This window comes from Oryzias latipes, chromosome 20, assembly GCF_053564925.1.
Source record: "Oryzias latipes strain Hd-rR chromosome 20, Olatipes_Hd-rR_3.1".
In the NCBI taxonomy this organism is placed as follows: Eukaryota; Metazoa; Chordata; class Actinopteri; order Beloniformes; family Adrianichthyidae; genus Oryzias; species Oryzias latipes.
Window position 1 is genome coordinate 19,276,527 of NC_136256.1, and position 12,359 is coordinate 19,288,885.

General features: G+C 39.7%; 1 protein-coding gene across 2 annotated transcripts; it reads left to right on the plus strand.

Moving 5' to 3' along the window:
- Positions 1-285: 285 nt before the first annotated feature.
- si:dkey-12l12.1 (uncharacterized) lies at positions 286-5,716 on the plus strand. Of its 2 annotated transcripts, none has more exons than XR_013652454.1 (6): positions 286-472; positions 1,711-1,758; positions 3,718-3,828; positions 4,854-4,967; positions 5,111-5,262; positions 5,346-5,374. XR_013652454.1 is itself a non-coding variant. In XM_004081009.4 (6 exons), the coding sequence occupies exons 1-6, from the start codon at positions 350-352 to the stop codon at positions 5,394-5,396; spliced, it is 528 nt and encodes a 175-aa protein (XP_004081057.1). In that variant the 5' UTR covers positions 286-349; the 3' UTR covers positions 5,397-5,716. The 2 variants fall into 2 exon arrangements, 1 of the variants encoding a protein (XP_004081057.1); XM_004081009.4 differs by having other exon boundaries at positions 5,182-5,262; positions 5,346-5,716.
- Positions 5,717-12,359: the final 6,643 nt, after the last annotated feature.

A 12,359-nucleotide genomic window follows, 5' to 3' on the forward strand; every position in this document is an offset into this window, starting at 1 on the left:
GCTTTAGCTCACATCACAGCAGGTATTTTTTTATTTAACTTCAACAACTGCATTGCAGACATAAGTGGAAATTTGAGTTTATTTATCCTCCTTGGGTTGGGGTAGATGAATGTAGAGAAGTGGGATATTATTTTTCTTTCTAGAAGGAGACCCTGCAAGATGTCTAACATGTTTCTGCAGGACCACAGGCCACTGGCTGGCGTGGAGCACATGCTTGTGGTAGGCTGTTTGTCTGTGTGAAGCTGGCATGGCCTCCCGTTTCCCTGCATCTGTTCCCCATTAGGAGAGGCCGAGAATATAAAGCTGAGAGCTGACGGAGGCTGGGAACAGTCTGGTTCCTGCCTGGATCATGGGGTTTAGTGTCTGGGTGTGTGTGCTGTGCCTGCAGGCGAGCTTGCTGTCACAAGCCTTGGACTGCTCAGGAGCGAGCCGAGGAGAGCTCTGTGTCAGCGGGCAGACCACAAACAGACAGGTACGTGACGCACTTGGAACAGATGTGATAGTTAGGGAAGGACAAGGGTGTCCATTATGTGCCGGTCGTGATGTGAAGTGCTGAGATTCCACTCAGGTAAATGCATCATGTTTGAGCCTACTTAAATGTTGTTTGCGTCCACTGAACAATGGTCTGTCTGTCAAGGTTGACTTAGAAAATGTCAGGAATATATAACGATTACTTGTTTGCAAAATTTGTATCAAAGGAGCGTTATGAAGAGTGGGATTTCTGTAGTAAAATTTGGAAGCTGTAATAAAAGAAATCATTTTGCTACGATTCTCATCGCCATTTACTCTAAAATGAATTTACTTTAACCATCAATATCCTTGTTGGACACATGAGACTAACAGATCATCTTAAGTCTGTTCTTTCCCGTATTTGAATGAGCAGAGAAATTATGTGGTCAGTGTTGAAACGGCTGTTGGGTCAAAGGAAACCAGTAACTGCTGGAATGTTAGTTTCTCCTACATTAAAAAAAACATTACTGAGAGATGACACTTGGTTTCCAGGATGGCTGGAGATGTGTACCGTCAGTCCTTGACCTGTGCAGACTCTTCTAACAAAGTTTCATTGTAATGGTGTTTACAGATGTTGTGCCATTGGACCAAAAATATCCCCCTCCGTGGAACAAAACCCCTCAACCTTTCTCTTGGCATTTCATGTGGATACCAGCTGTTAGACTTTAAAGCTGTGGTCGACATTTTTCTGTGGACAGTCTGCATGTTCTGTCCAAAGTAATCATGTTGACAATGAGTTTGTCGTAGCAGCAGAAAGGCGCTGGGAATTTCTGCTCCATCTGATGGAGTTCGCACCACATATGCGTTTTTCTGCTGCAGACAGTTCTTACGTAATTAGAGCGCGCACAATTATACGCTTCAGTTGTGGTGGCAACTAACGATTACCAGCAGCAGCATCTTCTCAGAGGCTATATTTGCTGATTTAGTTAAGTTTTAGTTGTGCTCGTGTGATCCTACCAAAGTCACTTGATGTGGAAAACATAAAATCTTGACTTTACGAGCCAAAAACACACGTTTGCAAAAGCCAGAAGGCTGGATGAACATCTTAAGTTTTTGAAAATGGAAAATCTAACTTATGAGTTTGTTAAAGAAGCATTTGCTTTGGGCAATAATTTACTTTGCCTTGTAAAAACATATTTTCCTTTTTTTTTCTTTTTAAATAAGCAAGTTATTTCATTCCTGACTTTCTTTTTCTCCTAGCAAGATGATCCAAGTGAGCAAAGGGCATCACCCTTAACCGATGGGCTGGTATGTGTCACGTCTAATACAAGTTTGATACTTTACCTTTAATACTTTCACTACTTACCTTTAATACTTTCATGTCAATTATCATTTTCCCTTCTAAGTGTAAAACACATGGTTTTCCAAAGATTCATGAAAGTTGTATTGATGGAAAGTACTTAGAATATCTTTATTTTTGAGTGATACAAAACATCTTTGGTTTTATGATAAACTTTTCAGAGAAAGAAAACCGCTGAATTGAGTGCACAAATGTGGTCATTTATTCATGGAGGAAAGTGACCCATTGTTACAAATCTGTGAGTGGAAAGTTGGTCAGTCTGTGCTGGTTTGAACCACTTATGTAGCTTGGAGTGGTTCTAAACCATCACTTTGAACCGTGATACTCAGCAGGGATATTGAAGGGTTTCTGCTCATGGATAATGTGGTGACTCACTTTTTCCTGACAGAAAGTCCACAGATGCTAGAATTCACTGTGTGATTCAGATCAGTTTGCTCCATCGGTGACTGTGAGTTGCAGTAAAAGAAGTCCAAACATGATATTACCCAGTCAGACATAAGGGAGGGCAAACAAATGGAAACAGTTCTGTAGAAACGTCTTCATCTTCAGAGGAAATGTTTGAGTGAAAGCTGCTCTATTTGCTGTCTGACATTTACAATTTTACTTTAAACTCCTGAACTTCTAAAACAGTTTTCATGCTTAGTTCAAGTCTAAACATCAAAAGTTTTAATGTATCATAATGTCAAGACAGACTTCAAGATGAATACAGAGATAAAAAAGTCTAAAAGCTTTATTTAAAAAGAAAAAAGGTCAGCATGTTTGAAAACATGAAACAGTGGAACTAGAAGTAAACATCAAAAACAGGCCTAAAAGATGATTAAAACCAAGTTTAAAAAAAAAGAAACAGGTTTTTTATTTTCACAACAAAGCAGGAAATAAGTCGAAATTAGGAGAATGACAAAAAAGTCTTAAAGCATGATAAACTAAATTTAAAGAGCCTTACAATCCCTTCCACTGTTTCACTTGTTCTTCACCTTTCGGCGTATCGCTTCAGGAGTTGCCTCAACCAATCAGCTTTCACTGATTCGCACAGGTGGTTTGGCAGAGAAGTTAATGCTGCATGCCCTTCCTGACACACCCCTGTATTTTATCTGGGCTGGGGACCAGCACAGGGACACCCAGACTTGGGCCCCCTTCTGGCTACATAGTTAGGTAATGATTTTAACATTTTCACTTCCCTAATTTGTCCACTTAAAAAATATAAAGTTTGATTACATTAGAATATGAAGTAAGAAGAAAAATAAACTGAGAATTTGACAGTTTAGATTAATTAAAAAAAAACGTATTTGATAAAGTTCTCCTGTTGGACCCCAGTGGTTTCTTTTCAGACATCAACACCTGTCGTTCGGCCTTCAGAGTTGATGGCTTTTAGCCCTGTGGCTCGTCAGCACAATAAGCAAAGTGCTGACCCCGTTCTTTCTGACGTGCAGGGGCTTTCTCCCTGCAGCACCACCAGTCTGACCATTTAACTTTAGCACCTGAAAACCGACTTCTAATCTTTGAGGATCACCTTTTTTCTTATTTTATGTTTGATCCTTTTCCTCAGTAGAGTAAAAAGGAAATCAATGATTGAGGTAAACCCTCCAGGGTATGTTGTTACATGTCTAAAGTTCTAAGTAGCAGAATAAAATTCATCGTTTATCAAAGTGACAGTTCATTTATTTTGAAAATGAGTGGATCAATAACAGTGATTTAGCTGAGCAAACTAGTGCAGGAAGTGATGGAGCCAAAAGCAATTTTCATTTGGCTGTTTCCTCTCCCTGGTATTGGAGCTGAACTTCCAGTGATGGAAAGCAGACTAGAGCTTACTCAGCACCCACAGCACACACAACATGAGGCACACTAACCTTCAGGGAAACACGCTGGCCTGGCTGTGGTTGTGGGTTTTGACTCTCTCATCCTTGTAGGTGTTGTTCAGACGTAAGAGGCAGCTGGAGCGGCGGGGTCCCACCCACCTGAGTCACTTCAATCTGCCTGGAGCTGTATCTGTCAAAGGCTTCCCTAAAACTCTCATCCAGGTAAACCACTCCTGATGCTCAGGCTGGAGTCAGCAAAACTAAGAGGGTTGCAGGGATTATGACAGCGGTGGTAGTTAAAGACCCACTCCAATAAAAATTGTGTTTTTTTACATCTTCTTGTAGTATTTTTTTCTCATGATGGAAGACATGTATAAAAGAGTTTAAAATTAAAATGGTGTTTCTGATAATTTTATGTATTCAAATCATCATAAATCAGTACCAGACGAGAAAATAGCGTTTGAAAAAATAGTATTTGTTATGCTGAAAATACGTTGGGCGGGCCGCAAGCTCCCTGCTTCGCTTCATTGTGATGCATCCACTTGCAAACAACAAGATCTTAGCAGGAAAGAGTGTAAACAAAAGGATAGAGATAGAGATAGAGATAGAGATAATTTTTATTGATCCCCCGTTAGGGAAATTCAATTATTACAGCAGTTCAGTGCAAAATAGAGAAACAAGAAGAACAACAGCAATGTGCAAAAAGAATGAAAGGGTGTTTAAAAATGTGCAAAAATGCAAAAGTAATAACATTTAACAACAAGAAGAATCTACACCTATATACACTATTACGACATAACATGTGTCATACGTAATAATAAAATTAAATAAAGTAAAAGACAGAATATTCTGAATTAAATAAAGTAAAAGACAGAATATTAGGAATTATGGGAAATAAGCAGAGGCTTACTCCATGCCAGTTCCACCCACAAAGCAGAGACAAATTTCTAATAAACTACTGCCGTTCTGCAGAAACTACTTCCTCGAAAACTACATGGTTTTTTTGGGGGGCTGAAACGGCATAATCATCTTTAAAAGAAAACTTTTACAATATATTAAAAGATTATCGGAGTGAGACTTTAATATCCATTGTTTACTTTCTGTGTTGAAAGAAGTAAAATACAAACTACAAAATAATAAGTAAATATTTATGTTAGAGTTGAAATGACTGACTTGGGATATTTGATTTAAATGGCTGATTTAAACAATGTGTGTTCATATGAAAATCATTCCAATGCTGTCCTCAGGCTGATAGGTCCAGGAGACACTTGATTCAGGCTACGAAGAAAAAAAGCAAGCGCAAAACCCGCCCCGGCACTTACTCCCTCCTTAGCAACGACAAGACATCCTCCCCCCTACAGGTAAGTCTCCATGGCAACCTGGAAGCAGCAGATGAACAACTGGGCTGAGGAAAATGTTGTACCACGAATTGTAAAGCCACCTCCCTACTGTTTTATGGGATCAGTTTAACATGCTCACCTCTGTGATCCACTTGGTTAAGCAGGCAGTCATTCGGGACTTTTCGGTTCTGCAAAGAGAAAACACTCAGCATCACTCATGTCAACACTCCTGCAGGTGGTCAGAGTGAGGAGACAGGTGAAGCTGGATCCACCCAAGAGGGGGAAGACCGGTCGTACAGGAGCTTTCTCTGTCTTGGTGAGTCATCGATTAGCATTTATTTACACCAAAGAACTGATTTGGTGCATTTTTAATTGATATAGCATCTTTGTTGTCTGCAGGGAGATCCCCAGACTGATGGACAGAACGACAGACCCGAAAGGAGTGTGTAAAAGCGAAAGCAAGCTAAAGACTGTACTGAAAATCTGAAATTTGCAAAACAAAAACTGTCACATGCATCATTAGATTGCTAAACTAGATTACAGTCTATAGTTACAACTCCATTCTAGATTAAGTAGTTTTAATTTACTAACATATCCCTGCATGTTCTTTATGATAATATTCTCCTCAGCTGTTATGTTTTATCCTATTTAATCACATATTTCTTTTATTGATTGAAGATATATTTTTGCAGAACTTTTTCTCGTGCTGTTGTATTGGGTTCCAACAAACTTTCATGGAACCAAAAACTAATAAAAACTTTAATAATCAAGTCCTTTAAGCCTCATTTTTTTCCCTCTTCTGCCACAAACTCTTTCTTCTTTTCCTCATGTAATCAGACTTTGATTTTATAATAATTGTCTTGTCAAACAAAGTATCTGTTTGAGCTCAAATATCCTTGTTTTGAAGGCAATTCCACAAATGGAAACTGTAACAGGTTAGGCAAGGACCAAAACCTACTGTGCAAACCCAGCAGGACCTCACAGGAAACTCTAAACTGTCTGTGTTAGTGCAGCCAAGGGCAAGCTGTCTGCATGTGAGGGAAAAGGAAGTCCAGACCATCTGCTCTAGGAGCCTAAACTTTAAATATCTTGAGTCATTTTTAATTCATTTTGGCCACAAAAAAAGCAGTGCAGTCCAGAGTCAGTGATGCAAAAACCTCCACTAAAAAAGGTTTGGTTTTGAAAAATTAGATCACTATGAAGGAAAAAGTGGTGTATCATACGTTCAAAACCAAAAAGGGAAATAAATAAAATATAATAGGAAGGCTTGGAGGAAATAGCAGCAAATCCAAGCTTAGAGGCAACCAGATAAGGAAAGTGAGTCTGTGAAAAAAACGCCATGAGTGAAGAGAGTGACTCATCCTCTCCTCGTTTACTGATCAAAGCCCTCAGCTCGTGACGTAGACATACAGCGCTCCGGGTCTCATTTTTATGGTTTTATAGTCACAAACAGATAGACCCTCAACAAAACACTATTTATAAACTTGGCATTTTCCCTGAGCACATAATTGGTGCTAAAGATGCTTTAGCAGCCCTGATGTTATTCAGCCACAGAGTAGCCTGAATTTGTTAAGGGATCACCAAAAAATAAAGACAACATCACATTTCTGCAAGGAGAGAAACAGCCTGAGCTGACTCCTGACTCTTTTTCTCCTTTTCATACACACACACAAATCTGAGGCAGCTGTCAGCAGGGTGTCGCTTGACAGACTGTATCCTTGAGCTAATGCTTCATGTGAATCTCCTGATGAAATGTGGCAAATCTGTGTGCACAGCACGCATATGCAAACTCTAAAGGACATATCCAAACTTGATAAAGAGACATTTAGAGCAGCATCAGAGAACTTCTTCATGACAATGAACGTTGTGAGTTCGAGTCTGTGCTGCAAGCAGAGGAAATGTTTGTAGCAGCGTTTTGGCCGTTGCGGTGGTATCATTGTGTGTGACAAAGTTTCCACTCTACTTTGGCTGAAGTCATCCCTTCGAGATGAAAGCTGATGATAATCACCACCATCAAAGTAATCTGGAAGCCTTCAATATAAAGGTCTGTGGTTGGAAATGACCCAAATAGAGCGATATCTCAGACTTTCCCATAAAATCCTAGTCAGTTTTGTACGCACTTAGTGGCTAAGCGTCAATTTCCCCAAGCTTTAGAAACCGCTGCATAACTACTATTTTCTCGTGGAAAGGGAACGTCTTCATCCCAGACAACAGACCTTGTGGGAAAACAGTCACAAATCAGATCTGATACCAGTTTTTCCACACAAAAAACGTACTAAGCTTTTCAGAAACGCCCAGTTTGTCAGACAGATTTGTCCTGTGAGGAATGTGAGGACTGCAGGAAGACGTTTTTTACATGTTCGACAATAAAAAAAGCTTGTCAGTTTGTTAGATGGTCAATCCAACTCCCAATGATTAATAAACCCAAGCTTTTTAATAACCAAGTTCATTTTATCAGTTTATAATAATTGTTGAAATGAAAATATTATTATTTTTCTTCCTTAAAATGTAGTTTGGGGTTGAACATAAAAGATTTTCCATCTCTTTTTTGTTTCAGCTGACCTCTAAACTCGGACACTGAGCACGCCTCTTCATCTGTTGTCTCTTCCCATCAGGTCAGACACAGGCTGTCTCTTTCAGTGTTGTGACATCCCATCTGACCTGAAATCAACTCTCTCAAACTGGCGTTTAAAGACTTTCGGACAAAGCTTCCGCTAACTGCTGTCAGTACTTTGCTTCATCCCGCTAACCTTAATGAAGAATATTCAAACACATGGACAGAAGCAGATATATAACATTTTTAATGTTAACATTATATATGAACAGGATACTGGAAAATAAACTGCATTTCTATTTCTATTTATTCAAATTGTTGTAAATCAGGTGCAGACAAAAAACACTGTTGGAAAAAGCTTGTATTTGTTACGTAAAATCTATATTCATCAAGCCACAAGATCCCTGCTCTGCTCCATTCTGATGCTTCCACTTGTAGACGACTAGATCCATGCACGTCTTTGTCTTCTTCATCCGACCTGACATCGGGTTCAAAACCTTACAGCTGGATAGCTTCAATGTTACTCGCCATTTTTGTTCTTCTGGTAATTGTTAGGTTAGTGTTGTGAGGGGTTGTAAGCTAGTGGGAGAACATGTAAACATATGGATGATGGGAAATGTGAGCAGGCGTACTCCCAGCCACAGTCACAACTCAGAGGTGTATTTCTGATGAACTTCTGTCGCTCTGCTGAAACTTTGTCCTAGAAAATGACAGATTTTGTTATTTTTTTGGCTAAAAATAGCATGATCATACTTAAGGAAAAATCAGAACACAAAGAAAAACAGTTCCACTTAAATAAAATTTACAATAAAAAAATAAGATCAAGACAAAGGAATAGAAGCTTTTACAACAAATTAAAAGATGATCGGAGTGGGACTTCAAAGTAACATGACTTAGAAAAGGTCTATACCCGCCTTGAACAAAAATTTGATCTTTAACTAATTGCAAGATTTGCACCTGTAAAATTTTAACATTTACAAGCATAAAAGTACTTTTGATAAATCAAAGTTTATTTGAAAAAAAAATTCTTGCTTCCTTTTTCCACCTAACCTCATTTTTTGCACAAACTTTTTATTTTTGAATATTTTCCTTTATAATCGAAACACTGCTTCACACATTTGGTCCTAAGCTGTGGCTTTAAAGTAATGATCAGTTTTTGTTTCTTTTTGTGAGAGAAAAATGTATTTTTTCCTTATTATTTATGTAATTTCACCAGCCTCAAAGCGTGGTTTTATGATGTAGCTCATCTAATTTCCACATTTGTGAATAGATAACCACGAGTTTTGCAGCCCAATATGAAGCCGCAAAAAAACCGTGGTAATTTCCTGGCAGGTTCTGTGGTGGTTATTTTGACCGGACGCTGCCTTCTACATGATTAATGCAGAACACCATTTGGTCTTGCTGATAGCATAAGCAATCTTGTTAAATCCGTCTGTATGGTGATCCCTTGGATTAATAAACAGCATCGATTCTGCATCCAGAGAAGGATGCAGATTGTTGGGTGGGCATATTTCAGTCTAGGCTAAGGGCGATGAAAATAAATATTTTTTTTTTCTTTCTTCAATCTCTTTAGTTTGACACAAAGGTCGCACTGGGCTTTGATGTGGATGGGGCTGTCAGTAGAGAGGGAAAGGGAAAGGACAGCAAGGGAGTTGAACAGGCAGGAGAAGAATTACAATCAGCCACTGCTACAAAGTCAAGAACATCCCATGAAACTGTAAGGCAAATAAGTTCTTACAAAGACGAACCCCCACGTAGGAAAGATGGACAAGAGGGTATGACAGATTCAAAAGGTGCAAAAGAGGCTTCCACCATCAGCTAATCTATCATTAACTTTGAGGTAATTTGTTAAAAAAACAAACATTGTGCCATTCTTTTTTTTGTATTCTTCTCTAGTATTAAGTAATATTTGTGCCGCTGTGATCATCAGGCTTGCAGTGGGAAACTATTTAATTTCACCTTAAGCCTAAAAAAACATTTACCATTGACAGATTGCAGCTCGTTCATCCAAACTGGTTTTACACTGAGAAGGTAGAAATTTGAAAAATCATAAGATATCTATTTCTGTGTGTTAATTTGAGTCATATTCAAGACACTTTAATAAGAAAGACTGTATGTTCTCAATGTTCTTAACACACATTAGAGTTTCATTTTTTAACAACTTCAGCTGGTGGTGCGCCTTGTGATTTTTAGCAAGGAAAAAATGTAGTTTGATTTTTTGAAGTGATGCTACATTTACTTCAGTGCAATTTTGGACATCTTACCCACCTCTTCTTACTGCTTCAAAATTGTTGTTGTTCACCTTTCGGCATATCAGGGGTCACCACAGCGCTCCAGCTTTCACTGTTTAACACAGGTGGATTGGCAGAGATTTTTACGCCAGGTTCTCTTCCTGACACAACGTTTTTGTCCCCTGCCTGGGTAGACTCAGAATTGTGGCTACATGTACTGCTTTTAAATTCAATTTTATAATAATATTTACTACTTATTTATTTTTTAAATGATCTCACCAATGGAGTCTCCTTTAGCACCATGGCCAGCAGTTTCAAGGTTGGTGTTTGCAGCATCCTCCCCCAGGCGGTCACCTGGGGGAGGATGGTCACCAGGGGCCTCATTTATAAAACTTTGCGTAGGATTTGCGTCAGAAGTGGCGTACGGATGAAACATAGGACGTGCGTACGCACAGAAATATTCGGATTTATAAAACCGTGCGCACGCACATCCTACGCATCTTTCCCTTAATAAATCACAACCGATTCTAAATGCAGCGCAGCTTTTGCGGCTTTATGACACACCCATAGTTGGCCATAAATAGTCCGTGAAACACCCACAAATGAATATTCATTGATTGCGAAACCATGGCAAACACAGAGAGGAAATCAAAAAAACGTAACTTCACTCAATGTGAAGTGGAAGTTATCGTTGGCGAGGTGGAAAAGAGGAGAAAAGTGTTGTTTGGAGGGTACAGTGTGGGCATTACTAATGCCTAAAAGCCACGTGAGTGGCAGACGCCGTTAATGCTGTAGCCTCACAACCTCGGACCGTGGTTAAATAAAAAAGAAATGGTCGGACATCAAAGTCGAGGCAAAAACACGTCTGGCGCTGCATCGCCAGAGTGTGCCTGCCATGGGGGGGGGGGGGACACCGGAGCTGACCCCTCTTGATAAGAGACAAGCGGCAAGAATTGGGGAATCCCTTAGTGGAGTGGTGACTGAGGCGCAGGGGGACGCCGACGCGCCAGATGCACCGGGTGACACACCCCCAAAAGCCCGCAGAGGTCCAAAAGGACGGCTCGAGGAGGTCGGAGCCGGCTCATAAGCCACTCCTCCTCGTTTGCCAGCAAGTCTTCTTGTCTAAAGATGCGTTCCCCCGAATTCTTCCATTTGCGACATCTTCTAAGAGCGCAAGATCAGCCATTGTGCGTCATTACGCATTGTGATGGGGCATTTTATTTCCCTCCATTTAATTGCATCTGACAAGCTACAGATGTCGGGAATAATCGACGTGGAAATGGGAAATTGTTCAGCGCAAATCTAATTTCTTGTTGCTTTCTGAATGGTTGAGACATACGCCATGCATTGTTTTATCAAAAATAAAACAAACTAAAGGCATATGCATGAATACCATAATTCTGTAGCTTATGAAGACATGTTTTACTATGTAAACAACTTTCCCTAGTGGACAATTAATGCGTCTCTCTCTATCTATCCATCTGTCTGTCTAATTGCACCTATATCTGCTCCGCCAGACAGACACATTAACGAGAATATCAGTTTTGTACATTATTTCGTTCTGTTAACTATATTATTTATGAGGATGAATTGCACAACATGCCAATATTGCAGAACATATTTCACTTTTCTTTTTGCAAATAAGTGTTCATTTGAATTTCTGTTGTAATTTTCGTTTGATTTTTTTTATTTGTTTCACTGCTGATCGATCAAACGGGTGTTTGTGTAGGCTGTTAATTGTAAGACTTGCTTTGTGAAGTCTTCATGTTATTTCTGAGAGGCAGTATTGTCATTTTCACTTTCACATGTTTCTTCCATCTGCCGACGGTGTCGCCGTTTCTCCTTTCACCCGTTTTTGTGCGTACGCCTGGGTCAGAGCTTGCGTGAAGGACCGCACATTTTCCCATCAAGTTTGCTTTTTATAAATCTCAACTATTGCGTAGAGAGTGGCGTACGCCTTCTTTTGTGCGTACGCAACGTTTATAAATGAGGCCCCAGGTCATCTGGAACAGTCTCATGAAAGAGTTCATGGTTGTGCCTTCTGCAGATGACTGGAGGTCAGGAGCAGAAGACTTCCATGAGAGGTGGAAATTCCTTAACTGCAGTGAAGAGCAGGACAACAAGCAGGTTATCATCAAGGTTTCCCCCAATGCAGGACCCCAGTTCCCCAACTACAAGGACGCTTATCTCTGACACTCACAGTCAGTTCCTGGTGATTAGTATTATGGGCGACCAAAAAATCCTGGGCAACTTCACCTTTTGTCAGGTGGAGTGCACACACCATCTGCCACCTGACTGTCCAAACCCCGGAGCAGGGCACAGCGGACCCCTGCCCCATGTCTTTGTGGCAAACCTCCCATATAATGATGGTGATCACCTCTTTTCATATTCATAACTTTTAAAGAATTTTATGAGTGTAGTAGTTGATTAAATGATGCAAAATAATAATTTAGGGAATGGGCAGTCAAAAAATAAATTTTGTTTTTTTTGCTATTATGTTTTTGCAATGTGACTTAACACAAATACTGCAATAAAACAAATGTTTTTAACAGTTTGCCAGAACTCTAATCTTAGACAAAAGATACAAATATTTCTGAGAGAATCAGGCCGAAGAATAAAAATGTTTCC

Bases quoted from the DNA above. Each gene is read 5' to 3' on its own strand.
- si:dkey-12l12.1 (XM_004081009.4), top strand. From the start codon at position 350: ATGGGGTTTAGTGTCTGGGTGTGTGTGCTGTGCCTGCAGGCGAGCTTG. The intron at 3,829-4,853 runs GTAAACCACTCC...TGCTGTCCTCAG, and splicing joins TCCCTAAAACTCTCATCCAG to GCTGATAGGTCCAGGAGACA. The intron at 4,968-5,181 runs GTAAGTCTCCAT...ACACTCCTGCAG, and splicing joins AGACATCCTCCCCCCTACAG to GTGGTCAGAGTGAGGAGACA.